Raw genomic sequence first — 27,452 nt, 5'->3', positions numbered from 1 at the left:
GTTGGAAATTTTGCCCATGATGGTTGCTGGGGTTTGGTCAGATGACAACAACTTGCAGCTGGAAGCAACTACTCAGTTCCAAAAACTGCTTTCAATTGAGAGTATGCCAATTGAGGAAGTCATAGAATCTGGCGTCGTCCCGCGCTTTGTTGAGTTCCTTATGAGGGAAGACTATCCCCAACTTCAGTTTCAGGCTGCTTGGGCTCTTACGAACATTGCTTCTGGAACATCGGAGAACACTAAAGTGGTGATTGAACACGATGCTGTTCCAATATTTGTGAAGCTACTTGCTTCTCCAAGCGATGATGTCCGCGAGCAGGCTGTTTGGGCATTGGGAAATGTTGCTGCTGACTCATCTGGATGCCGTGATCTTGTGCTTAGTGAAGGAGCTTTGATTCCATTGCTGGCACAGTTAAATGAGCATACAGAGCTTTCAATGCTGAGAATTGCCACAACGACATTGTCTAATCTATGCAGGGGCAAGCCACGACCACTATTTGATCAGGTAAGGCCAGCTCTTCCGGCACTTGCACAGCTTATTCATTCAAATGATGAACAGGTCTTGACTGATGCCTGCTGGGCACTCTTCGGTCTTTCTGGTGATCGTAACAATGACAAAATTCAAGCTGTGATCGAGGCAGGTGTCTGTGGACGACTTGTTGAGCTCCTTGGTCATCCATCACCCTCAGTGCTCACTCCTGCCCTGTGGACTGTCGGAAATATTGTGATGGGAGATGATTTCCAGACTCAGTGTATAATTAACCATGGTGCAGTGCCGTGCCTTTTGGCCCTGTTGATCCATAATCATAAAAACAGCATCAAGAAGGAAGTCAGCTGGATTATTTCAAATATCGCATGTGGAAACAGGGAACAGATTCAGGCGGTAATTGATGCTGGCTTAATTGGTCCCCTTGTCAATCTGCTTCAAAATGCTGAATTTGATATAAAGGAGGAGGCTGCTTGGGCAATTTCGAATGCCAGCTCGCGTGGCACTCATGATCAAATCAAGTACCTCGTGACAGAGGGATGTATAAAACCATTGTGTGATCTCCTTCAATGTGCTGATCCAAAGATCGTCACTGTTTGCTTAGAAGGATTAGAGAACATTTTGAAGGTCGGGGAAGCTGAAAAGAATACGGACTCAGACATTGGAGATATTAATCAGTTTGCCCAGTTGGTTGAAGAGGCTGAGGGATTAGAAAAGATAGAAAATCTGCAAAGTCATGACAATAACGAGATCCATGAGAAGTCAGTGAAGATTCTCGAGACATACTGGTGTGGCCGTGTGGTTGGTCCTCAGCTTGATTTATGTTAAGGAAGCTCATCATGATTGCTGTACAATAGGAAAAGCAGGAGATAAAGCAGGGGATTACAGCAAGAATAATAGCATACGGTTGAAAGTTGATGATCTGGATGTCCAGCTGGCACCTGTTGGTTACATAGTTACAAACACACGTGAAGACTAGCTTAATCCGTTTTAACTAGCTATTGTTAATCAGTAGTTAGTTACAACAATGAGCTGTTAATTCAGCTGAGTATATAAGTAGCATTGTATCTCATTCTGTATTAAGTTCAGATTGATTGAATAATGATTCCAGAACATTCATAATTCCTTTGTTTTCTTAGCTTTTGTTTTAACTTTCTCACTTGCCAAACACTCAATAAACATTTCTAACTGTTTACCGCATGCAGGGAAGTCGGTAAAGATTCTAAAATATTTTTTTAATGAATGCGTCTTAAAAATATCCGATGTTTTATTTGGTAGCATGTGCGAGTGTAACTAAAGTTGGGTTTACATATTCAACGGTTGCTCAAACAACCAACCCAACTAACTGTCGTTTAGTATCTCGTACAAAGAAATTATATATTAAAAAATACAGAGTAGGCAAATTGCTGCTGTTTAAAAATTATGTATTGAGGTGATGAGTTGATTGTATAAGGTAATGTCGATGACTCTATTAAATGATAGGGAAGTTTAAAATTTCAATAATGTCGCGCTGCATTAGCGTACGGTTTTGTTTCCTTACCATATGACATTGTGATAACCAATGGTAAGGTCTTTCACTTGATGATTTCAGGTTGAAGGGTGGAACAGTCCTTTATCCATGTGGTTGCAGGCACTCCCAAATTTCACCTATTAAATGCCAACATTATTATTATAAGTATTAACTAAAAATTCAAAAAAATTATTAGATGTTATATTATTTTGCATTTGATTAAATACAATCCTTATGATACAGACTCGAAATAAAAAGATTTGTTGATAGGAATTTATTGGAGCATGCATGATGGAGTGCTCATCTAGTTCAAGATTCTGAACTTTCTTAAAGTTTGAGAAAACTATTACGCCACACTCATACACCATATGTTGTGACAACCTTTTTGGACATTTAAGAGAGTCCAAGATCTTGAACTGGATAATTTCTCATCTATGATGTTACTTGCAAAAGAATTATTTTTATTTTTTAAGTACATTAGTCTTTTTTATTTTAAATGAACCAATTTATGACTAAGGTCCAATCTAAAAGGCTACCGAAAAAATTAAAAACTAATTCCTTTATTAACTATTAAAAAAAATCAATTTTTTCCAAAAAAAATTTTAAAAAAAACTTCGGGCTTGAAGTAGATCAATCATGTTATAGACTTAGATATCTAAGTTTATGGTTCTAAAGTTGAGAAAGAGGTTATGAGTTCTAACGACGTTGATTAATACTAATACAGTTGGTTTAAAAAAAAAAATAATCTCAGACTCAATAGATTGTCTTTGCATATTTACAAATACTGAATGCGAAATGCCAAACAGAGCAGGTACTTGGTACTCCCAAACCAGCATTGTGTAGAGCACTTTCATGAGAAGCAATTTATCCACTTTATTTTCTGCTTCTCTTGCCCAACACAAAATTATTGTTGAAAAGATTTGGGATAATCAACTTCCAGCTATGTTTTCTCGTTTTCAAAGTATAACACGATTGATTCAAAAATTGAAATATATATTTTCAGCTTCTGCGATCAGAAGCTTTGAGCAGCTCCAGCACCTAGAGTATGCAATTATAGCACAACACATCGAAGAATAAAATGGGTCACTTTCAACTTTCGTTCCTTTCTTGACTTCTTGAATTTGTGGAATGAACTTTTGGCAAAAACCATTATCGTTTAATATCATTCGTTCATTATAATCAACAGTCCTTCCCTTGTTTACATACTTTGACCTCAATTACAATTCGCTCCTGTTTATTGTGCTCACTATTGCGCTGTTTGTTTCGCAGGTTTTGCCATAAACTCTTTTGAACTTTCAATCTTTTAATGTCAACAGCACTTGGCATCCTTTGATCTCCAGCTTGTTATTTAGAATTGCTCTGCTCCCTATCTAATTGTCCTGCTGTTGTCTCTGTTTTGTTCTGTTCTGTACTCACACTTGTAATTTACTTTTCTTTTCTTTTCTTTTTTTAACTTTTTTCTACCCAAAATTGTTGTAGTCACTTCACTTGTGTTTAATCTCTCAATGTCAGTTTGCTTCCTAACTAGTCAATTGTTCAGTGTTCCACTTCTTGTATCTGAGGTTCTGTTTCGGTGTTATTAGTTGTTCTGTTTCTGTGCTTTTTAGCTTTCGGATGTATAACTCCTATTTTAATCTGAATGAATGTACGTGTGTTTTAGACTTGAAAATTCTGACATGCTTCTACTATGGCAATTATGCCTTCAAATTCCCATCTTTGGAAAGATTAGTGATGGATGGTTGCCCCAGGCCCATTGTGAAGATTTCTGTGGAGGAGAATTGAACAAAAACCCAAATTGGACGTTGGACTTGGGAGTGTGACCTCAATAAGCCATACAAAAGAAGTCTTAAAACAAAAGGTACATATTCGTTAATTTACTAACTATTAATTAAGAGATATTGATTGAAATGTACAATTTCTTTTTTGTTTTCAGTTTGTTTAATTTATATTAATTTTTTTAACTAGATTTAAAAAATAGTTCAACTCATTATATTATCATGGAGGGTGTGGTTTGTTTTTTGCACTTTATCATATTCTCTTTTGCTTTGTACATCCTTCCAAATGCCAAAATAAATCTTAGCTAAATGTTTTACTTTTATTAAAAAAATAAAATAACTTTTTTACCTCTGCATGGTCCCTTCATTGTTGTACATTATTTTTTTATGAATATTGATAATTAGTATAATAATTAGTACAAAATCTATAAGAGACCAAAAATAGTTTGTTTTGTTTTGTAGTAATTTTTTTGTAATATGTAGTAATGGTGTACTAACTGCAATATTAATTGTAATAAGTATATCATTACTGTTTTTTTTATTGGCATAGCGATCATCTCCATTTTCAAAACACATATATAACAAACACAAATGCAATCACATATTTTGTACTTTGTCGTGGATTTGATTAGTTGTGCAGAAAATTAGCAATTCGTGCCACAGAAGGTTCGAATGCCTTCGAATTTGTTGAACGTATCAATAAAAACTGATTTCATCTTTGAAGAATTGTCTTGAATCTTAAAAGAAAAAAAAAACACATGAATTTTCTTTGGCTAATTATGATTTTTACAAGAAAACTAATTAATTTGCTTCTTTAGAAGTGAATGTTCATCAATTTTTTTGGCAAGTATGATTGACCATTTATGCATGTTAAGGAACATACTCTGGAATATATTCTTTAGATGCTTCAGTTCGTTAAGTTTGTTAGATAACTAAACTGGTGATCTGGCAGTCTGGGCAGCAAGTTTGTTACTTGTAATTAACTTTAGCTCAAGCATATGATTTTGATGTTTGTAGAATGTTCCAGAGACTGATATAAAAGGACTTGTAATTAGATTTAATATGTAATGAAAATGATCATGATCATCTGATCTGAAAATTTTCTTTCAATGCTTAACTTTCTTTTACTCTTTCTCAGTAACCAAACGTTACAAACAGGTTAAATAAACTTTGATTATGCGTACCAAGTATTTGGTGAAATGCTCGCAAGAAATTAAACACTGTTATACCATTGTTTCGTCTTCCACGTTTAACTTTTCCTCAAAGTGAAGAAATGGAACATTTAAAGATTCACATTTCGGAAACCTTACCAATGATTATTATATGTACATTCAACACAACAGCTTTAATCGAAGCATATTTACGAATATGATGGCTTTAACTTTAATTAACATTAAATTATACATGGTTGAATCAGCATCATTGTTCCTGGATTTTCTTCAATGAGCGGAAAGGAATTTCTCTCCTTGAACTTTTAGCAAACTATTATTCTCCTCTGTAGAATTTAATATTTAATTTTGTTTTTAACTACTCAGGTATCCAGGATTTTAGGTACCAACTCACATCACAAATATTCTGTTCTGTATTATGATGAAGGTGTGGCTATTTCCACTCTATCATATACTCTTTTACTTTGCACACCCTTCCAAATGCCAAAATAACCCTTAACTAAGCACCTTACTTTTATTAAAAAGAGTGAAAAAAAAAAAACAAAACATTTTTACCTCTGTATAGTCCCTTCATTGTTGTACGTTATTTTCTTATGAATAATGATACATGTACAATGATTAGTACAAAATCGGAATGCAACAAAAAAAGTTTTGCCTTATAGGCTAATTTTCTTCTATCTTGTAGTGAATTTTTTTTTTTTTTTTTATCATAAAATGATAGTGTACTAATTGTAGTACTAATTGTAATAAATATATCATTACTGTTTTCTTATTGGGATAGCGATAATCTCTACTTTCGTAACAGATATATGACAAAACAAATGCAATAACATATATTTTGTACTTTGACTGTGTCATTAGTTTGATTAATTGTGCAGAAAATTAGCAGTTCATGCCACAGAAGGTTCGAATGCCTTCTGTTGATGCGAGATTCCGGTACTCCTCGTTCTACGACCAGGATCTCTGCTCGATCAACTTCATCACGACCAGGGGGTCTCCTCGCGAGGCTTCTTCTCCAAAGGTTCCTGCGCACACAGACAAGTCAGGGTACGCCTGTTGTTTTCCCGGCGCAAACCCTCCGACGCTCAAGTCAGATATGAAGGTTCGGGGAACGCTTGCCACCAATGTTATGGCTGTTGGGTTGTTATTTTTCCCTTTTAGAATCAAAATTGCTTCTTGTTTTTATCAGAAAAATGCCAACCCTTTTACCTTCGTTGGTTACCTTTTTATAGGCTTCCCCTGAATTCCAGTCTTCCGCTTTTTCCTAGACAGCATGGGGCTCTCACTGCTGCGTTATGGGCAAACGCGGAATCTTGCGTGTTACGCCACGGTTCTGGGGAAAGCGTGGCTGTCGTGGTTCTGTGAGATCTTGCGTGTTACGCCACGGTTCTGGGGAAAGCGTGGCTGTCGTGGTTCTGTGAGATCTTGCGTGTTACGCCACGGTTCTGGGGAAAGCGTGGCTGTCGTGGTTCTGTGAGATCTTGCGTGTTGCGCCACGGTTCTGGGAAAAGCGTGGCTGTCGTACCTAGATTCTCGGGCTGGGGAGCCCGTCTTGCCCACTGTCGTCGACCGGGTCTCCTCGCCTCTCGACCTCTAGCCGGAATGGCCTTATGCCTCTTACAGGAAATTGGCCTCGTGGATGACGTGCTCGTGGGTGAGCAGGATATTTCTGTTCCTGTTCCCCCGCGCACCAGGCTTTTACGGGACATACCGGTTCGCAGAACTCTGCCATCAGATATCCGCTCACCATGCCTGGTCTCGTCGACGTATTTCTCCTAAACACCGGTCCCCCAGTTTCTGGTGTTGGGTAATGTAGTGGACCAGCAGTAGAAACTCGTTAGTACTCGCTCGCGTGGGATCGGAAAAGGCTGCCAAGAGTCGTGTCGCATTTAATTGCGGACGAGGTGACGTGGCGGGAATCAGCCCCTCCATTTGAATTTCAGATCTACGGTTGCAAGATTCTCGGGATATGTGTCATTAAATACTGGCAGCCCAAGAGTTTGCTTCTCAGTAAGAAAAACCCAAAATCCTCAAACACGAATTCGCCTTTTTCTCTCCTCTCGTCTCCCCGGCGAACGAAACTCGGCACTACAGCTTTCACCGCTCTCTCTCTCTGACCGAGTCCCGGCTTCAGGTATTTCTTCTATTTTCTCGGTATTGGTTAGTTGTAGATAATTTCCTTTCTCTCTGCTTTGCTCGAGGTTGTAGTTGGCGTTGGTGTTTTGGTTAGAACTTAGGATATGTCGAAGGGTAAGGAGAAAGTCGTTGAGGTTGGTGACGACGAACTAGGTTTCTTGCCTAGTCTGCTCGCTGATTCTGCTTTTGACCCTGGGGCCCCCTTAGAACCCACTAGGACTAGTGTCGGGACTAGCGCTAGGAGGATGTCCCCCCACACGACCTCCACGAGCGGAAGTAGTGGTGAAGAGGGATCTTCTGGCTCGGAAGACACCCTAAGTGAGGATCAAGGAGGTGATTCTGGGGAGGGATCTTCACCAGGAGCGCCGTGACCAGAGAGGCGCAGTACAGTAGGAGGTAGAGCCTCGTTGCGGGATTATACTATTGATTACATGACCTGCACGACCACATTCAACGAGCTGGATGACCTCCGGCTCAGGTATAGCATTCCTGGTGAAATTTCTCTCAAGATCCCAGGGAAGAAGGATACACCTAGCCGGCCTCCTAGGGGATATGTTACCCTGTTTCTGGAAAGCTTTAAGTTTGGGCTAAGGTGTCCCTTACAACCCTATATTGCCCGTATACTTAACGGGCTGAATCTGGCTCCTGGTCAGCTGAACCCCAATGGGTGGAGAGTGCTCTCTGGTCTGTTCATATTGTGGGACAGATGTTGCCAGAGCGAGCCCACGATTGATGAGGTGAAGCACCTATACCAGCTAAAGAGCAGCCCTAAAGATGCCGGTTGGTACTACTTCCAATCTAGTACTAAGAGCAGGAAACCCATAACTGATCTTCCAACTGGTGGTGGTGGGACTTGGAAGAAAAATTCTTTTTTGCTGGGGGTCCTTGGGGTCAAGTTGCACGGATTGACGGGAACGATTATCGCGTCCCACCCCGTTTCGTGGTCCTAGGTTGTCTGCTCGCTTTAGATGTCTTGTATCCATAATTGTTCTTACTTTATTGGCTTGTCTCTAACCAAGTGTCCATTTCCAATCTGCTCGTTTGTGTTGTAGTTTCCTGGGGTGTTCATTTCCCACTCCAACCTGGTCAGCTTAAACGGGTCGAGGCTGTGCTGGCCAATTCCTGCTCGAGCCGAGAACTGCTATCTACATACAACTTCCTCGAGTCTCGGTTGATACTTCCTGGCCATAAGATGGAGGACGCAGTGATTGGAGCTTTGACCAGGAAACGCTCTCAGCCCCCAACAACCAACAGGGACCAGAACAAAGATGCTCCTGCTGCGAAGCGAAAGAACATCGTGCAGCAGGTTCCTCCCTTGCAGGCTCTTCCTCCTGCTCTCGCTAAAGTCGGGGAGTCTAGTGGAGCAGCCACTGATCCTGCTTCCTCTTCTCCACCTGTTGTGCCTCGGTCTCGCTTACCCGACAGCCGACCAGAACACTTGGTTCCCTATCTCAATGAGTTGTCTAAACTCGTGAGCAAGAAGGACCTGGAGGACTTTGATGGTTGTACCCTGGGCGAGCTGGTGGGAGCCATGCAGTATAGCGCTTTCCATCTCAGCTGCATGACCACCTACTATAAGGCCAAGGTTGGCCGTTACGACAGGAAGATGAAGGAGGACATTCAATCGGCGACGACCAGAGCTGACGTTGCCGAGAAGAAAGCGGGGGAGCTAAACGTTGAGAACCTCAAGCTGATAGAGCAAGAGTCTCTTGCTCAAGCAAAAGCCATTACCCTCGAGGAGGAGTTGACCAAGGTTAAGGAGGATCTGCAAAGGCAGAGGGCTATGTATGAGGCTCAGCTCGAATCTCTCCGCGATTCCCACCGAGCTCAGGTCGAGAACTTGGAGAGGGAGGCCGACAACCAGTACGACCAGGGACTTCGGCATTCCTATCGTTGCATCATGGCCGTCCTCGGGAAGCAACACCCTGATCTGAAGATGGATGACCTTGCAGCTGGTGTTGCTCAACATATGGACGAGGAGGCGGCCAAGGAAGATGCCGAAGGGGTAGAGCCGATCGTGATTGAGGAGGAAAACTCTCCTCCTCGTGCAGTCCCTGCTGTTGTTGGCGAGGCGAGCACCCCCCCGAATGCAACTGGTGATACCCTTCCTGCACCTGTAGAGGTCCAGCTAACCGACGTTGCTGGGCTGACTGATCCACGATCTTCTTGATATATTTCTTGTATTGTAATGAACAATATTTGTGAAGATTATCTGCTTTGTTAATTATTTAACAAATTAATAAAAATATTTTTGATTACTCTCTTGTGTTATAATTACGAGAGTCTGCTCGTCTTCGTCTGGTCGAGCTGGCTACGACTTGGTATATGGTTTTGCCACCTGCCTTAGAAAATTTTTCGATGTTTGGGATTCTGCTCGCCTTTTCGTGGTCGAGCAGATCCTGGCACGCTTGGCTTCTGTCTCGCCATAAGACAGGCTTTTGAGACTTTGGTGAGCCTTTGCGTGCCTTTGATTCTTCAAGGATTGGGATTCTGCTCGCCTTCTCGTGGTCGAGCAGATCCTGGCACGCTTGGCTTCTGTCTCGCCATAAGACAGACTTTGAGACTTTGAGACTTTGGTGAGCCTTTGCGTGCCTTTGATTCTTCAAGGACTGGGATTCTGCTCGCCTTCTCGTGGTCGAGCAGATCCTGGCACGCTTGGCTTCTGTCTCGCCATAAGACAGGCTTTGAGACTTTGGTGAGCCTTTGCGTGCCTTTGATTCTTCGAGGATTGGGATTCTGCTCGCCTTCTCGTGGTCGAGCAGATCCTGGCACGCTTGGCTTCTGTCTCGCCATAAAACAGGCTTTGAGACTTTGGTGAGCCTTTGCGTGCCTCTGATTCTTCGAGGATTGGGATTCTGCTCGCCTTCTCGTGATCGGGCAGACCCTGGCCTGCTTGGCATCTGTCTCGACCCAAGACAGGCGTTGAGTCTTTGGTGAGCCTTTGCGTGCCTCTGATTCTTCAAGGATTGGGATTCTGCTCGCCTTCTCGTGGTCGAGCAGATCCTGGCACGCTTGGCTTCTGTCTCGCCATAAGACAGGCTTTGAGACTTTGGTGAGCCTTTGCGTGCCTTTGATTCTTCAAGGACTGGGATTCTGCTCGCCTTCTCGTGGTCGAGCAGATCCTGGCACGCTTGGCTTCTGTCTCGCCATAAGACAGGCTTTGAGACTTTGGTGAGCCTTTGCGTGCCTTTGATTCTTCAAGGACTGGGATTCTGCTCCGCTTCTCGTGGTCGAGCAGATCCTGGCACGCTTGGCTTCTGTCTCGCCATAAGACAGGCTTTGAGACTTTGGTGAGCCTTTGCGTGCCTCTGATTCTTCGAGGATTGGGATTCTGCTCGCCTTCTCGTGGTCGAGCAGATCCTGGCACGCTTGGCTTCTGTCTCGCCATAAGACAGGCTTTGAGACTTTGGTGAGCCTTTGCGTGCCTTTGATTCTTCAAGGACTGGGATTCTGCTCGCCTTCTCGTGGTCGAGCAGATCCTGGCACGCTTGGCTTCTGTCTCGCCATAAGACAGGCTTTGAGACTTTGATGAGCCTTTGCGTGCCTCTGATTCTTCGAGGATTGGGATTCTGCTCGCCTTCTCGTGGTCAAGCAGATCCTGGCACGCTTGGCTTCTGTCTCGCCATAAGACAGGCTTTGAGACTTTGGTGAGCCTTTGCGTGCCTTTGATTCTTCAAGGACTGGGATTCTGCTCGCCTTCTCGTGGTCGAGCAGATCCTGGCACGCTTGGCTTCTGTCTCGCCATAAGACAGGCTTTGAGACTTTGGTGAGCCTTTGCGTGCCTTGGGTTATTTCTTCGGTTTCAAGCGAAAGAAATTCCTCGACGTTCTATTGATGGCCGGATTCGGCTTACATGAAATTGTTTGGACATAAAGCGTGAGAGATAAACGGCAATGAACATGAGTAAAAATAGCTTTCAAATGTCAACAAGTCTCACTGGAAGTATTTTCGGAGGTGTGCTGCGTTCCATGGGCGTTTCACCTTGTGGCCGTCCGTGCGAACCAGCTTGTAAGCTCCGGGTCCCGCTATCTGCTTGACTCTATATGGCCCTTCCCAATTCGGTCCCAGCACTCCTTGAGTCGGATCTTTGGTGCTCTGGTTCACTCTTCTCAGTACCCAGTCTCCGACCCCGAATTGCCGTATGTTCACCTTCTGGTTATAATATCGAGCAACCCTCTGTTGGTAAATGACTGATCGCTCGGCTGCTTGCTCCCTCCTTTCCGTTAGCAGATCAAGATTCAAACACATCTGCTCGTCGTTCTCCTGCTCATTGAAATGACCTGTCCGGTGTGTGGTCGTCCCTATCTCAGCCGGTACGACCGCTTCATGTCCGAAAGCCAAAGCGAACGGCGTCTCCCCAGTTTCGGTTTTGTGGGTTGTTCTGTATGCCCATAGCACACCTGACAGCTCGTCAACCCACGCACCCTTTTTTGTTCCAAGCCTGGTTTTCAAAAGTCTCTTGATGGTCTTGTTGGCCGCTTCTACTTGTCCATTCGATTGAGGGTGAGCAGGCGAGCAATACTTCAGCTCTATCCCGAGGTTCTGGCAGAACTCCCTGAAGCTGTGATTATCGAACTGCCTGCCATTATCCGTTACCAAGGCATAAGGGATCCCGTATCGACAGACCAGGTTTCTCCACACGAAGTCTGTTGTTTTCTTCTCTGTGATCCTGCTAAGGGCTTCTACCTCTACCCACTTCGTGAAGTAATCTATAGCAACTATTGCATGTGTTGCAGCTCCTCGTGCCTTTGGCAATGGGCCGATCAGATCAATTCCCCATTGAGCAAATGGCCAGGGGGAGGTCATGGAGGTGAGCTTCTCTGGTGGTTGGCTAGAGAAATTTGCAAAACTCTGGCAGCTTACACAACTCCTGGTCTTTTCTTGGGCATCCCGGTGCATTGTCGGCCAGAAATATCCCTGCCTTAGAACCTTGTGGGCCAGGGATCTCCCGCCAGAATGATTTCCGCAAATTCCTTCATGTACTTCTCTCAGTACGTAATCCGCGTCGTCCTCGTCCAGACACCGAAGGAACGGTAGTGTATATCCTCGCCGATACAGTACCCCATCAATCATCGTGTATCTCGAGGCCTGGGCTCTAATCTTGCGAGCTTGCAGCTTATCTGGTGGTAATACCCCGTCTCTAAGGTATGAAACTATCGGGTCCCTCCACGAGCGTTTTTGTTCTATCTGTAACACCCCCAAATTCTGATCGATACTTGGGCTGGACTTCACCTCCAGAGGGACCGACTTGGGCATTTTAGGGTCGGCTACTGCTGCCATCCTAGCCAAAATGTCTGCTCGACTATTCTGCCCCCTGGGGATTTGTATCACCTCCACGGTTTCGAACTTCCCCATCATCTGCCTGACTATCTTCAGGTACTGCTCCATCTTGTCATCCCTTGGTTGGAATCTTTCACTGACATGATTCGCAACCAACTGGGAATCAGTTCTGATCTTAACTCTGTCTGCTTTCACGGCCATAGCCAATTCCAGACCTGCTATCAAGGCTTCATACTCTGCCTGGTTATTCGTAGCTGCAAACTCCAACTTTATAGCATAAGAGATCTCCTCCCCCTCGGGGCCTTCCAAGACAATCCCTGCTCCTGAACCCCGCTCCCCTGATGACCCATCCACAGACACCTGCCATACTTGAGTTTCGTCATTGCCTATAACCGCCTCTTGTTGATCTAAGCATACTTCAGGCTCTGTGAATTCAGCTATGAAATCGGCCATTGCCTGGGCTTTTAGCGCTGCGCGGGGTTTATAGTCTACGTCGAACTCGCTCAGCTCTACGGCCCACTTGACGAGCCGACCAGAGGCATCCGGCTTGTGCAGAGTCTGACGCAATGGCTGGTTTGTTATTACCGAGACTGGGAATGCTTGAAAATATGGCCTCAACTTCCGACCAGCAACCACAAGGGCAAGTGCCCATTTTTCCATCGGCGGGTATCTGGTCTCAGCGTCGAGCAGGGCCTTGCTGGTGTAGTATATCGGATACTGAACTCCTTCTTCCTCTCTCACCAGAACAGAACTGGCGGCCCGATCCGATATTGCCAAATACAGATATAACTTGTCCCCATCCCTTGGTGTGGACAGCAGCGGAGCTTGCTGCAAGTATTGTTTCAAGTTCCGGAAGGCTTCCTCGCATTCTGGGGTCCATTCTGTTTTCTTTCCCCTCCTTATCACTTGAAAGAATGGCTGACACTTATCTGTAGCCTTGGAGATGAATCTGCTCAACGCTGCCAACCTCCCCGTGAGGCTCTGCATCTCCTTCAGGTTACGAGGAGACGTCATTTGCACGATCGCCTGGATTTTCTCGGGATTTGCTTCAATCCCCCTATGGCTCACCATGAATCCAAGGAATTTCCCTGACTCGACCCCAAAAGCACACTTCTCCGGGTTGAGCTTCATCTTATACTTCCTCAAAAGCTCGAATGTCTCCTCGAGGTGTCCGACATGTTCCTTCGGGATTTTGGATTTGGTGATCATGTCATCCACGTACACCTCCATGGTTTTCCCAATCAACGGCTTAAAGACTTTGTTCACCAGCCTTTGATAGGTGGCCCCAGCATTTTTGAGACCGAATGGCATTACCCTGTAACAGAACAAACCTTGGTTAGTGATGAAGGCCGTGCTCTCCTCATCCTGCTCGTACATGGGGATCTGGTTGTATCCCGAGAACGCGTCCATGAAGCTAAGCAGACCATGTCCAGCAGTTGAATCTACTAGCTGATCGATCTTTGGTAAAGGGAAGCTGTCTTTTGGGCACGCCTTATTGAGGTCTGTGAAATCCACACACATCCTCCACTTGCTGTTTGCCTTCTTTACCAGCACCACATTCGATATCCACTCAGGGTAACTGACTTCTCGAATGAACCCTGCTCTCAAGAGCTTCTCCACCTCGTCATTTATAGCCTCATACCTCTCCTGGTTGAAGCACCTCCTCTTCTGCCTTACTGCCCGAGCACCTTTCTTTATTGCCAGCTTATGACATGCTACCTCAGGGTCAATCCCTGGCATGTCTTCATGTGTCCAAGCGAACACATCAGCATGAGCCTCTAAGCATTTCACCAACTCCTGCTTTTGCTCTCCCTTAAGTCTCGACCCGATTCTGATCGTCTTTCCCGGGTTCTCTGGTCCCAGGCTCACTGTTTCCAGATCCTCTACAGGTTCTTGTCTGCCCTTCTTATTTTCCACTCGGGTATCGAGGGATGTTATCTGCATGGCTTCCCTTGCTGCCGAGGAGTAGCAGCTTCTTGCGATCCTCTGGTCTCCTCGTACCACTCCTACTACCCCATTCACCCGGTACTTCAGAGCCAGATAATGGTTGGACAACACCGCTTTGCTCATCCTTAAAAATGGCCGACCTAGGATCATCTGGTAAGGACTTTCTTCATCCACTACGACGAAGTCCAGTATCATTGTTCTTTCTGTCGGGGAGCTCTCAATTGTGATAGGCAGCTCGACCACGCCCAGAGGGACCAGCTTCCCTCCTCCGAACCCCTTCAAGGAGGTATTGGTGTATTCCAACTTCCGGTCGGCTATTCCCATCTCTTCCAGGGTTGACTTAAATAACACATCAACTGAGCTCCCCGTATCAATCAGTATCCGATCAAACTCCTTGCTCGCGACAGTAGCCTTGATGACTAGAGCATCCTCGTGGGGGTATAGAATCCCTTCCTCATCCTCATCCGTCCACATGATCGGCACTTGCCTGACTCTTGCTCGTTTGGCTGCTGGGGTGCTGAAGAGTACCTCTTTACTGGTCATGGCGTACCTCGCATAATTTTTTCTCGATCTGTTGGAGTCTCCGGCCAATGTTGGGCCCCCAGCTATCATCCTTACTGCGGGCTGCTCGCGCCTCAAGTTTCTACCACCCTGCTCCCCTTCACCTGTTGTGGCCTCCATCGGGAAGGTCCCATCTATAAACTCGTCCAGGTACCGATTTCTCACCAAATCTTCGACCTGGGTCTTGAGATCTCTACACTCTGCTGTGGTATGGCCATGAGTGCCATGGAACTTACAATAACGTCCTCTATCCCTCCTGTTGGGTAGCTTTGTTATTGGTGTAGGGGGGTGCAGCAGCCCTCGATCCTTTATGGCCTCGTACACCTCATCCAGGGACATCTTCAAGGAAGTGTACCGCCCATAGTCCGGGTTCTGGTCGATCAGGTGCACTGCTCTTTCTTTGTTTGCCCCGCTCTGAGTTGGGGGCGGTGGAAGTACTCCTGGTCTACTCGCTCTGCTATCGTGGGGAAGACCACCAGATGCCGACTCATGTCTTCTCCAAGGCTCCCTAGCTGGGGAACGGGGAGGTTGCGCCCTGCTGCGCTGATATTGTGGTGGCCTCTGATGAGGCTGGTAAGCAGTCATCAGACCTCCTGTTCCACCACCGGAGGCCTGGTGGTCCCTCCTCCTGATCGGCCCATTCCCCGGTAATGCTTTCTTCTCTTTCCTCCCCAACCCTTCTAATTGGTCTGTCTTAATCCGTGCAGCCTTCTCCTCTTCGATCTCGATGTCTCTCTTTGCCTGTTCGTATGGGGCTGCATACGTTTGAATCGCTGGGCTTCTCAGATTATACCACAGCCTTCCTATCTTCACCCCTTCCTTCAATCCCCTTAACGCCTGAGGGTGGTTGAAGGCCCCCAAGTCGAGGACAGCCCGATGAAACCTCTTGATGAATTCCCGAAGGGTTTCTTGCTCCCCCTGTTTCATGCTTTTCAGCTCCATCATGTCATCCTCCGGTGCCATTGCCCCACTAAACTGCTCCGCGAATTCCTGGCACATCTGCTCGAAGGTTTTAATGCTGCCCCGAGGAAGTTTCCTGTACCATTCTCGTGCACGTCCCTCAAGGGAGAGTGGGAACACCCTGCACCTTTGGGGTCGAGATAATCCTTGTACCCCGGTTATGTCGTTGAAGCGCTCTATGTGCACCAGCGGATCAGTTCTTCCCGAGTATCTGAGGTCTGGGAGGCGGAAATCTCTCGGAATAACTGCCCTCATGATCTCTGCTGCGAGCGGTGATTCTCCGTCCAGCATTATTCTCCAACCAGGGGCTCTGTTCCTTCCTTGCATGTCGTCAATTATCTGCGCTAGTCTGCGCACTTCCTCCTTCAGCTGCACTGCACGACCAGGGTCACGTGCTGCAACTTGATCCCGCTCTTGCTCTACATCATGCACGTGTTGCCTCAACTCTGTTTCCTCCGCATTCACCACCCCGTCGTCCTCGTCACTAGTCTGTCTTGCCGGGGACTGCTCTCGTTCTCTATGAAATTCTCCCCGCAGAGGTACATTACCCCTCTCACCACCGAATCTCCCGGTGGTTTGACTTCTCCCCGCACTATCGGGACCTGGTGCCACTCCACCGCCTCTCACCCTTCCCTCTCGGGTTACCCCTCGCTCGCTCCGCAGCTCATGCAAGATGGTTGTCAAGGTTTCCATCTGCTTTTCCATCCGTTCCATCCGGTCGAACATGACTTTTTCCCGTGCCTCACTGACTATCTCCCTCAGCGTCACGGAATCGTTAAGCCTCCTATCACCCCCTTGTGCACTACTTCCTCCTGTCTCCATCGCTTTTCACTTGCTTCACCCCTCTCCTTGTTATCAACAGAAGCTTTTTGCTCTCTCCTCCCCACAGACGGCGCCAAAATGTTGATGCGAGATTCCGGTACTCCTCGTTCTATGACAAGGATCTCTGCTCGATCAACTTCATCATGACCAGGGGGTCTCCTCGCGAGGCTTCTTCTCCAAAGGTTCCTGCGCACACAGACAAGTCAGGGTACGCCGGTTGTTTTCCCGGCGCAAACCCTCCGACGCTCAAGTCAGATATGAAGGTTCGGGGAACGCTTGCCACCAATGTTATGGCTGTTGGGTTGTTTTTTTTCCCTTTTAGAATCAAAATTGCTTCTTGTTTTTATCAGAAAAATGCCAACCCTTTTACCTTCGTTGGTTACCTTTTTATAGGCTTCCCCTGAATTCCAGTCTTCCGCTTTTTCCTAGACAGCATGGGGCTCTCACTGCTGCGTTATGGGCAAACGCGGAATCTTGCGTGTTACGCCACGGTTCTGGGGAAAGCGTGGCTGTCGTGGTTCTGTGAGATCTTGCGTGTTACGCCACGGTTCTGGGGAAAGCGTGGCTGTCGTGGTTCTGTGAGATCTTGCGTGTTGCGCCACGGTTCTGGGAAAAGCGTGGTTGTCGTACCTAGATTCTCGGGCTGGGGAGCCCGTCTTGCCCACTGTCGTCGACCGGGTCTCCTCGCCTCTCGACCTCTAGCCGGAATGGCCTTATGCCTCTTACAGGAAATTGGCCTCGTGGATGACGTGCTCGTGGGTGAGCAGGATATTTCTATTCCTGTTCCCCCGCGCACCAGGCTTTTACGGGACATACCGGTTCGCAGAACTCTGCCATCAGATATCCGCTCACCATGCCTGGTCTCGTCGACGTATTTCTCCTAAACACCTTCGAATTAGAATTGTCTTGAACCTTAAAAAGGTAAAAAATACATGAACATCTTTTGGCTAATTATTATTTCTACAAACAATAATTTGCTTCTCTAGAAGTGAATGTTCGTCAATTTTTTTGGCAATTGACCATTTATGCATACCACGTATCTGGTGTAATGCTAGCAAGAAATTAAACCCTGTTATAGCGTTGCTTCATCTTCGCTGTTAACTTTTTCTTAGAAGGAAGGAATGAACAATTAAAAGATTCGCGTTTCTGGAACTTTACCAAAGATTGCTATATGTATATCCAACACAACAACTTTAATCAAAGCATATTTAGAAAAATGAATATGATCATCGCTTTTACTTTAATTAACATTAAATTATACATGTTGGAATCAGCATTATTATCCATGGATTTACTTCAATGAGCGGAAAGGAAAATGGAAGAGGAAAAATAATAAGTTAAATCAGCACAGTGTTTCCGCGTTTCAACAAAAAAGGGCACCCAAATTGTGTATTTTGCTTGATCAATGGCACAGTCGCGAAAAATGAAAGACTTTAACTCCAATTAACTAAAATTATTTGGAAACTAAATCTACATCATTTTCTTTCTATTCCTTAAAAATAAATTGCAACTACTAATTATTTGAGAAATACAATTGAGCATTATTCAAAACAAAATTGTAACTACTAATTATTTGAGAAATGCAATTGAGCATTATTCAAAACAAAATGTTAGGATTCGGTAAATTCTAATTAAAAATCCAAATAGTTTAATCCGAAACCGAATCCAACCACCCGGTTCGATTTTTGGTTCAAAATTTCAGAACCGAAACCAAACCAATTTCCAATAGCATTTTTATTACTCTGCAACCAGGTAAAGTTAACACACACAACATATATTTGAACCCTAATTTCTATTATCAAAAGTTTATTATTTGTAGAGTCCTCTAAAAATTGGATAATAATGCTTAGTTAATTCGGTAAATTCTAACACCTTCTCATCCTTTATCTTTAGTTCTTCATTCTTTTTCATCGATTCTAAATTAAATTAGCCAAGGAACTTTGGTTTTGCGGCGTAGCATGCAGTTCAAAAATAAAATGGGTCACTTTCAAATTTTGTTCCTTTCTTGACTTGTTGAATTTGTGGAGCGTCGCACTTTAAAACTTTTGGCAAACCATTATCGCTCAATATCAGTCATTCATTCATTGCACTCAACAAAATCCTTTCTTTATTTATACTCTTTGATCTCAAATACATTTTGCTCCTGTTTATTGTGCTCACTTTTGTTGTTTTGTTTGTTATTCAGCTTTTTGCCATCAACTCTTTTGAACTTTTAATCTCATTATTCTTCAACCACTCCACTATTGAAATCATTTTTTAATATCTGTCATTCTTTGTAATTGCATTCATTCCCAACATCAAACAAACCCTTTCCTTATTATTTCCATCTTTTAATCACAGACACAATTTGCTTCTGTTTATTGTGTTCATTGTTGTTTTCTTATTCCGCTTTTGCCATCAACTCTTTTGAATTTTCAATCTTCTGATCTCAACAATTCTTGGCCCCTGTTTGTTGTAATCTACAATCCTGTTATTTGATTTTGCTCTGTTCCGTGTTCTCTCTCTATATACTTGTCCTGCTTCTGTCTCTGTTTCATTCTATATCTACTCACTGCTTCATCATTTTATAGTCACTTGTGTGCAGTCACTCAGTTTGCTTCCTATCGAGTCAATTGATTTTTCAAAATTCTGAAAAAAAAAAAAAGAGAAAAGAAAAAGTTTCAATAAAATGGCAGAAATCATTGTTACTATTGTTGTAGAAGTTATAAAGTGCTTGGCTCCTCCAGCATATCGCCAAATTAGCTATTTGCGTGAGAGCAAGTACGCTAGCAACTTACAGATTCTCAGGACTGAAGTTGAGAATCTGAAGTCTGAGAGGGTGAGTACACAGCATAAGGTTGATGAGGCTGAAAGAAAAGGGGAAGAGATTGAAGAGATCGTTAAGAATTGGCTTGCAAGGTCCAACAATGTCATCGAAGAGGCAGATAAATTTACAAACGATGAAGCCACTGCGAATAAGCATTGTTTCAAGGGGTTGTGTCCTAATTTGAAGACCCGTCTTCGGCTTAGCAAGGAAGCAGTGAGGCTGACGGAGGCTATTGTCAAAGTCCGGGAAGCTGGAAGATTTGATAATATTTCCTACAGCATCATTCCGGAAGATACCTTGCTTATGTCTAACAAAGATTACGAGGCCTTTGAATCAAGAATGTCCATTCTCAATGAAATAATTGATGCATTAAAAAATCCTGACGTCAGCATGCTTGGGATTTACGGAATGGGCGGCATCGGAAAGACGACGCTAGCTAAAGAAGTTGCTAAAAGAGCAGAGAATGACAAGCTCTTCGATCAGGTGGTTTTCTCTGAGGTGTCTGAGAGTCAAGACATAAGAAAGATTCAAGGAGAAATCGCAGATAAACTAGGTCTAAAGTTTGCTGAGGAGAGTGAATCGGGTAGGGCAAGAAGACTTTATGATCGACTGAAGAAAGAGAAGAGGATACTTGTAATCTTAGATAACATTTGGGAAAATCTTGATTTGAAGGCGGTGGGAATTCCTCACGGAGATTATCACAAGGGATGTAAAGTGCTGTTGACGGCAAGAAGCATAGATACATTGTCAAAGAAGATGGATTCTCAACAGAATTTCCTAATTGGTGCCTTAGGAGAAGAAGAAGCTTGGAGTCTGTTCAAGAAGATGGCAGGCGATTATGTTGAAGGTAGTGAATTGAAATGGGTAGCAAGGGATGTGGCGAAGGAATGTGCAGGTTTGCCTGTTTCCATTGTGACAGTAGCAAGGGCATTAAGGGACAATAATAGTTTATTTGATTGGAGAGATGCATTGGAACAGCTAAGACGGCCTTCGTCAACGAATTTTATGAATATACAGCCAGCTGCATATAAAGCCATAAAGTTGAGTTACGACAAATTGGCAGGGGAGGAGCTCAAGAACACCTTTTTGCTAATAGGATATACAGCAATAGCATCCATTGATGATTTGTTAATGTGTAGTATGGGATTGGGTTTATTTCAAGGTGTGAGTAAGATGGAAGTAGCACGAGCTCGAGTACACGCATTGGTGCACAAACTCAAAGCTTCTTGTATGCTGCTCAACCATATAAGCCAGAAGAAAGAGTTGTTTTCTATGCATGATGTTGTTCGCGATGTTGCCATATCAATTGCATCTACCGAACAAAATGTTTTTTCGGCGACAAATGAGCAGGTTGAAGGTTACCGGGAATGGTCAGACGAAAGTGCAATAAAGCTTTACACTTCAATCGTCTTACATGATATCAGGACTAATTTGCTTCCTGAAGTAGTGGAATCTCCTCAACTCAAACTTCTTTTTATATGCGCTGATCAGGAATCTTCGTCATTAACAATTCCAAACAAATTTTTCGAGAGGATGATGCAGGTCAGAGTTATAAACTTGACTAACATGAATCTAATGTCACTGCCCTCATCACTTGGTCTTCTGTCAAACCTTCGAACATTGAGTTTGGATAATTGCAAACTGCTTGATATAACTGTTATACGAGACTTGAAGAAACTAGAGATTCTTTGCCTACGAGGTTCTAATATTAAGATGTTGCCTGTAGAAGTAAGTGAATTGGCTCGGCTAAGGTTGCTTGATTTGCGAGATTGTAGGGAACTAGAAGTTATTCCAGCAAATGTTTTATCAAATTTATCCCATTTAGAAGAACTGTATATAGGTTATAATAGCTTTGGTAAATGGGAGGTGGAGATGGAAGGGGTCAAGAATGCTAGCCTTCACGAGTTGAAGCATTTGACCTCTTTAGAATTACATGTCAAAGATGTCAACACTCTCCCAAGAGGCTTGTTCTTCCCGAAGCTCGAAAGGTACAAAATACATATCGGGGGTTATTATTACGCTGGCGTTTGGCGTAGAGAACTCAAAATCTGTCCGGATTCCAAGATTCGCTTGAAGGATGGACTGATCGTGCAACTACAGGGGATTGAAGACCTGGGATTATCTAAATTGCCAGAGCAAGATGTCGATTATTTTGTTAATGAATTAGCCAAAGTCGGTCCTTCACAACTCAAGCATCTCAATATCTGGAACCACCCCCCAAATCCGGCAGAGTCAAAGGTATGGTCGGTTCTTTTCACTTGGGATCTTGTATGTGTGTGTATATGAAAATAGTTGGTATTATCATTCCTAATGCTAAACTTATTGTACTAAGATTTAAAGATCTTGTATCTAGGCATTAAGATTGTGCTTACAATTAAGATTGTACCTAAAATCGAGACACCTTCAATGTCAACAGAGACGGGAGGAATCAACAGATGTTATGCAGTCACACGAAATCATTTTGAAGGTCAATGTCAATGCACTTTTCGTTGAGAAGGTTGGTTATTCTAAATTTTTGTCTGAAGTGTTGTGCAGTGTAAAAAATACATTCTCAGAGAAAAGAAAAGATACTGGACACTATAAGTATATTAATAATAATAATAAACATCATGTTACGAAATACTAAATATGTTTTGATTACTAAATTAAAAAAAATTAACCAATAAATTGATTCACATTATGACTTGTCATTTTCTTTAATATATGTCTTTGGAACACATGTGTCAATTCCGTAAGGAATAATTTGGAAACATGATTAATAGTTGTTTGTATGAAAGACTGAAAAGAACTATAGCAAGAGAAAGAGTAATTTTATTGATTTGTCTATCAACAAAATTGCAAGTTAATTTTTTTGGAGCAGGTTACGTTACCGAAGTTGGAGAACTTGGAGTTGGATTCAATAAATGTTGAGAGGATTTGGCAAAGCCATGTTGCTGTCATGTCTTGTGGTAGTCAGAATTTAACGCACTTGACCCTATACAACTGTATGAATTTAAGATGTCTATTTTCATCTTCTACAGTTAGTAATAACACCTTTGTTCGACTCCAACGCATTGAGATAAAAAACTGCCGTGTCCTGGAAGAATTAATAGTTGTGGAGAACCAGGAAGAAAGGAAGAATAGTATTGTAATATTTCCTCAGTTACAATATCTAAAGATGGATGATCTTGAAAAGCTCCGAAATTTCTGCACAGGAGATGTAGATATTCTCGAATTTCCATCCTTAAAGGAATTAATTATAAATCGATGTCCTGAATTCTTGATGAGATATAAAAGAACTACTAATGTCTTGACAGAAAAGGTACGTACATAAATTTCATAATCGATATTTCAATTTTTATGTATGTTCCTTCAAAATTTATATTGAAGAGCTTAGAGTTATACTGCCATTGCCTTCATCACTTCGTTTTGTTACAAAAAGTCAAGCTGTCAGCAGCGTAACTCTCTTACAGATTTGTATATAACATTCATTCATAATTATTCTGCATATTATGTGCATTATTATTATTATTTTACAAAAGGTAAAATTTATTGAATAAATATATTGCGTAGGCTTGTGATAACTTATAATTCTCTTCTATTTTTTAAAATTTCCTCATGCGTTCACAGTATTTAATTTTGTGAAATGGTTAGAATGAACATCAACTGATCCATCTTGTTCCCCTTTTTTTTTTTTTGTGGTTCTGATCGATTACTCAGGTATTCCCTAATTTGGAAGAATTGATAGTAGATGCAAAGCATATAATAACAAATACATGTTTATTTTCGGAAGACTTGCTTTGCAAACTTAAATGCCTTCATGTGGAGTCTGATGATGAGTCAACTACTATGTTATCACTTGATGATTTTCTCCAGAGATTTCACACCATGAAAGTCGTCCAAATAGGAGGACGTCCTAAGAGGTTCTCAAAAGAAAAGGCTGAAAATGGGATGTAGGTAATCATAAGAGATGCAAACAAGTATTGTGATCTGAAGCACATTTTGAAACAAGAGTCCTCCATTACGAACAACTTGGTTATTCTACGCGTGTCATCGTGTCAGCATTTGATCAATCTAGTGCCATCCTCGACAACCTTTCAGAATCTTACAACTCTAGCGGTATCACATTGCGGAAGACTGAAAAACGTGTTAACATCCTCAATAGCAAAGACTCTAGTGCGACTCAGAGAAATGACGATACAATCATGCGTTATGATAACAGAAATAATAGTGGCAGATGATAATGTTGCAGCAAAGGATGAGGTCATTGCTTTCAGCAAATTGAAGGAGTTGAAGCTTTTATACTTAGAAAGTCTGACAAGCTTCTGCTCTAGCAATTGTGCCTTCAAATTCCCATCTTTAGAAATATTACTCGTGAATAAGTGCCCCAACATGAAGATTTTCTCTGAAGGAGAATTAAGCACACCCAAGTTACACAAAGTGCAGCTGTGGTATGAAGCATGTTGGTTTTGGAAGGGCGACCTTAATACAACCATACAGCAGGTACATACTTATCTACAATCAACTTTTTCCCTCTCTTGCTTTTTCTCACTCCAAACCCCTAACTTAATTTCCTCCTGCTCCTGCCCCCAATCTCAAACTAAGTTGGGAAGCTTTCCCGCGTTGGTTGCTGGGGTTTGGTCAGATGACAACAGCTTGCAGCTGGAAGCAACTACTCTGTTCCGAAACTTGCTTTCATTTGACAGGAATCCACCAATTGAGAAAGTCATACAATCTGGCGTTGTCCCGTGCTTTGTTGAGTTTCTTATGAGGGAAGACTATCCCCAACTTCAGTATGAGGCTGCTTGGGTTCTTATAAACATTGCTTCTGGAACTTCGGAGAACACTAATGTGGTGATTGACCACGGCGCTGTTCCAATATTTGTGAAGCTACTTTCTTCTCCAAGTGATGATGTCCGCGAGCAGGCTGTTTGGGCATTGGGAAATGTTGCTGGTGACTCACCTAGATGCCGTGATCTTGTGCTTAGTCAAGGGGCTTTGATTCCATTGCTGGCAGAGTTAAATGAGCATGCTAAGCTTTCAATGCTAAGAAATGCCACACGGACATTGTCCAATTTCTGCAGGGGCAAGCCAGAGCCACCTTTTGATCAGGTGAGGCCAGCTCTTCCGGCGCTTGCGCAGCTTGTTCATTCAAACGATGAAGATGTCTTGACTTATGCCTGCTGGTCACTCTCCTATCTTGCTGATGGTACGAATGACAAAATTCAGGCTGTGATCGAGGCAGGTGTCTGTCCACGACTTGTTGAGCTCCTTGGCCATCCATCACCCTCGGTGCTCACTCCTGCCCTGCGGACTGTTGGAAATATTGTGACGGGAGATGATTTCCAGACTCAATGTATAATTAACCATGGTGCAGTGCCATACCTTTTGGACATGTTGGTCCACAATCATGAAGAGATCATCAAGAGGGAAATCAGCTGGATTATTTCAAATATTACAGCTGGAAACAGGGAACAGATTCAGGCAGTAATTGATGCTGGCTTAATTCGTCCCATTGTCAATCTGCTTCAAAATGCTGAATTTGATACAAAGAAGGAGGCCGCTTGGGCAATTTCAAATGCCACCTCGCGTGGCACTCATGATCAAATCAAGTACCTCGTGACAGAGGGTTGTATAAAACCATTGTGTGATCTCCTTCAATGTGCTGATCCAAAGATCGTCACTGTTTGCTTGGAAGGATTAGAGAACATTTTGAAGGTCGGGGAAGCTGAAAAGAATACGGACTCAGACATTGGAGATCTTAATCAGTTTGCCCAGTTGGTTGAAGAGGCCGAGGGATTAGAAAAGATAGAAAATCTGCAAAGTCATGACAACGACGAGATCCATGAGAAGTCAGTAACGATTTTCGAGACATACTGGCGTGGCCGTGTGGTTGGTCCTCAGCCTGGTTTGCCGCATGCAGGGAATGAGGAGGAAGATGCACTGGGCAGTAATGTGATAACTAATGGTAAGGTCTATTAATTGTTATTATTGTTACTACTTCGAGTCGGCTTTCAGATTTTAAAACAACGCTCATGATCTTGTTTCTTTCACTTGATGATTTCAGGTTGAATGGCGGAACAGTCCTTTATCCATGTCGTTGCAGGATATACGGTAGCCAGATTAATTTCTTAGCATTAATTGTGTTACCAAATTTCAATTTGTAGGCACCCCCAAAGACTTTTCAAGTGCCATATTTTAGTTAATTAATTAAAGATGCATGTGTGAATCAGTAATCATGCTTGTGCGTGCGTGCCTTGAGTTAAAATGCATTGGAATGCTCGAGTGTTTTGGTTGTTATAATGATGAAACTAGCCATTAAATGCGAACATTGTTATTTAACATTTTACTAGTGATGCAATTTTAAATGCTCGAGTGCCTTGAGTTAATCATTCTAATCATGCAATTTTTTCATGAAGATAATTTAATATTTTAGTAGTGAAATTCATTGGAGTAGCTTCAACGTGCATGAATGATACCCATTACACATATATTTTTTTGAAAAAAGATTAATTTTTTCCCGCGATTTTTTTTTATAAATTATGATTTAGAATATAAGAGTTAAAATTTAACACTTAAAAACTAATATATTTCTTTCACCTATTAAATGCGAACATTATTATTATAAGTATGAACTAAAAATTAAAAAAATTATTAGATGTTATATTATTTTGCATTTGATTAAATACAATCCTTATGATACAGACTCGAAATAAAAAAAGATTTGTTGATAGAAATTTATTGGAGCATGCATGATGGAGTGCTCATCTAGTTCAAGATTCTGAACTTTCTTAAAGTTCAAGAAAACTATTATGCCACACTCATACACCATATGTTGTAACAGTTTTTTTGGACATTTAAGAGAGTCCAAGATCTTGAACTGGATAATTTCTCATATATGATGTTACTTGCAAAAGAATTATTTTTATTTTCTAAGTACATTAGTCTTTTTTATTTTAAATGAACCAATTTATGACTAAGGTCCAATCTAAAAGGTTACTGAAAAAATTAAAAATTTATTCCTTTATTAACTATTAAAAAATATCTATTTTTTCCAAAAAAAATTAAAAAAAAAACTTCGGGCTTGAAGTAGATCAATCATGTTGTAGACTTAGGTATCTAAGTTTATGTTTCTAAAGTTGAGATAAGAGGTTATGAGTTCTAACGACGTTGATTAATACTAATACAGTTGGTTTAAAAAAAAAAATCTCATACTCAAAAGATTGTCTTTGCACATTTACAAATACTGAATGTGAAATGCCAAACAGAGCAGGTACTTGGTACTCCGAAAGCAACATTGTGTAGAGCACTTTCATGAGAAGCCATTTATCCACTTTATTTTCTGCTTCTCTTGCCCAAGACGGAGCTGTACAAAATTAATGTTGAAAAGATTTGGGATAATCAACTTCCAGATATGTTTTCTCGTTTTCAAAGTCTTAACACAATTGATTCAAAAATTGAAATATATATTTTCAGCTTCGGCGATCAGAAGCTTTCAGCAGCTCCAGCACCTAGAGATATGCAATTATAGCACAACACCTAGAGATATGCAATTATAGCAGAACACATCAAAATAAAATGGGTCACTTTCAACTTTCGTTGCTTTCTTGACATTTTGAATTTGTCAATCAACAAAGTCCTTTTGAATTTGTTAAAACTTTTGGTAAAAACCATCGTCGTTTAGTATCATTCATTCATTACAATCAACAAAGTCCTTCCCTTGTTTACATCCTTTGATCTCAATTACAATTCGCTCCTGTTTATTGTGCTCACTATTGCGCAGTTTGTTTCGCAGTTTTTGCCATAAACTCTCTTGAACTTTCAATCTTTTAATCTCAACAGCACTTGGCATCCTTTGATCTCCAGCTTGTTATTTAGAATTGCTCTGCTCCCTATCTAATTGTCCTGCTGTTGTCTCTGTTTTGTTCTGTTCTGTACTGACTCTTGTAATTTTCTTTTTTCTACCAAAAATTGTTGTAGTCACTTCACTTGTGTTTTGAAACTACCCGTCCCGCACCCT

At 42.5% G+C, this 27,452-nt stretch overlaps 3 protein-coding genes across 4 annotated transcripts in view; all 3 read left to right on the top strand.

The window, feature by feature from the left end:
* LOC102616856 (disease resistance protein At4g27190-like) overlaps positions 1–27,452 on the top strand; it is a 118,469-nt gene that overhangs the window by 79,683 nt on the left and 11,334 nt on the right. Inside the window, exon 5 of one of the 2 annotated variants that reach the window (XR_008055228.1) lies at positions 25,500–25,664. The exons of the other annotated variant lie outside the window; for it this stretch is intronic. The gene's annotated coding sequence lies outside the window, so the exon portion shown is untranslated. Of the gene's footprint in view, positions 1–25,499; positions 25,665–27,452 lie in introns of those variants that run through there. 2 annotated transcript variants of the gene reach the window in all.
* LOC127902709 (importin subunit alpha-1a-like) lies at positions 2–25,664 on the top strand. The gene is made up of 3 exons (XM_052442534.1): positions 2–641; positions 24,678–25,400; positions 25,500–25,664. The coding sequence occupies exons 1-3, from the start codon at positions 17–19 to the stop codon at positions 25,502–25,504; spliced, it is 1,353 nt and encodes a 450-aa protein (XP_052298494.1). The 5' UTR covers positions 2–16; the 3' UTR covers positions 25,505–25,664.
* LOC102629151 (importin subunit alpha-1-like) overlaps positions 21,683–27,452 on the top strand; it is a 106,300-nt gene continuing 100,530 nt past the window's right edge. The window contains exon 1 of the mRNA XM_052442528.1: positions 21,683–21,691. The gene's annotated coding sequence lies outside the window, so the exon portion shown is untranslated. The remainder of the gene's footprint in view (positions 21,692–27,452) is intronic.

Source organism: Citrus sinensis, chromosome 5 (assembly GCF_022201045.2).
Source record: "Citrus sinensis cultivar Valencia sweet orange chromosome 5, DVS_A1.0, whole genome shotgun sequence".
NCBI classification, from domain to species: domain Eukaryota; kingdom Viridiplantae; phylum Streptophyta; class Magnoliopsida; order Sapindales; family Rutaceae; genus Citrus; species Citrus sinensis.
This window is presented reverse-complemented; position numbering and strand designations above follow the sequence as displayed.

Excerpts from the sequence above, each read along its gene's own strand:
- LOC127902709 (XM_052442534.1), top strand. The coding sequence starts at position 17 with ATGATGGTTGCTGGGGTTTGGTCAGATGACAACAACTTGCAGCTGGAA. Across the intron at positions 642-24,677 it reads TCAAGCTGTGATCGAGGCAG|GTGTCTGTCCACGACTTGTT; the intron begins GTGTCTGTGGAC and ends TGATCGAGGCAG.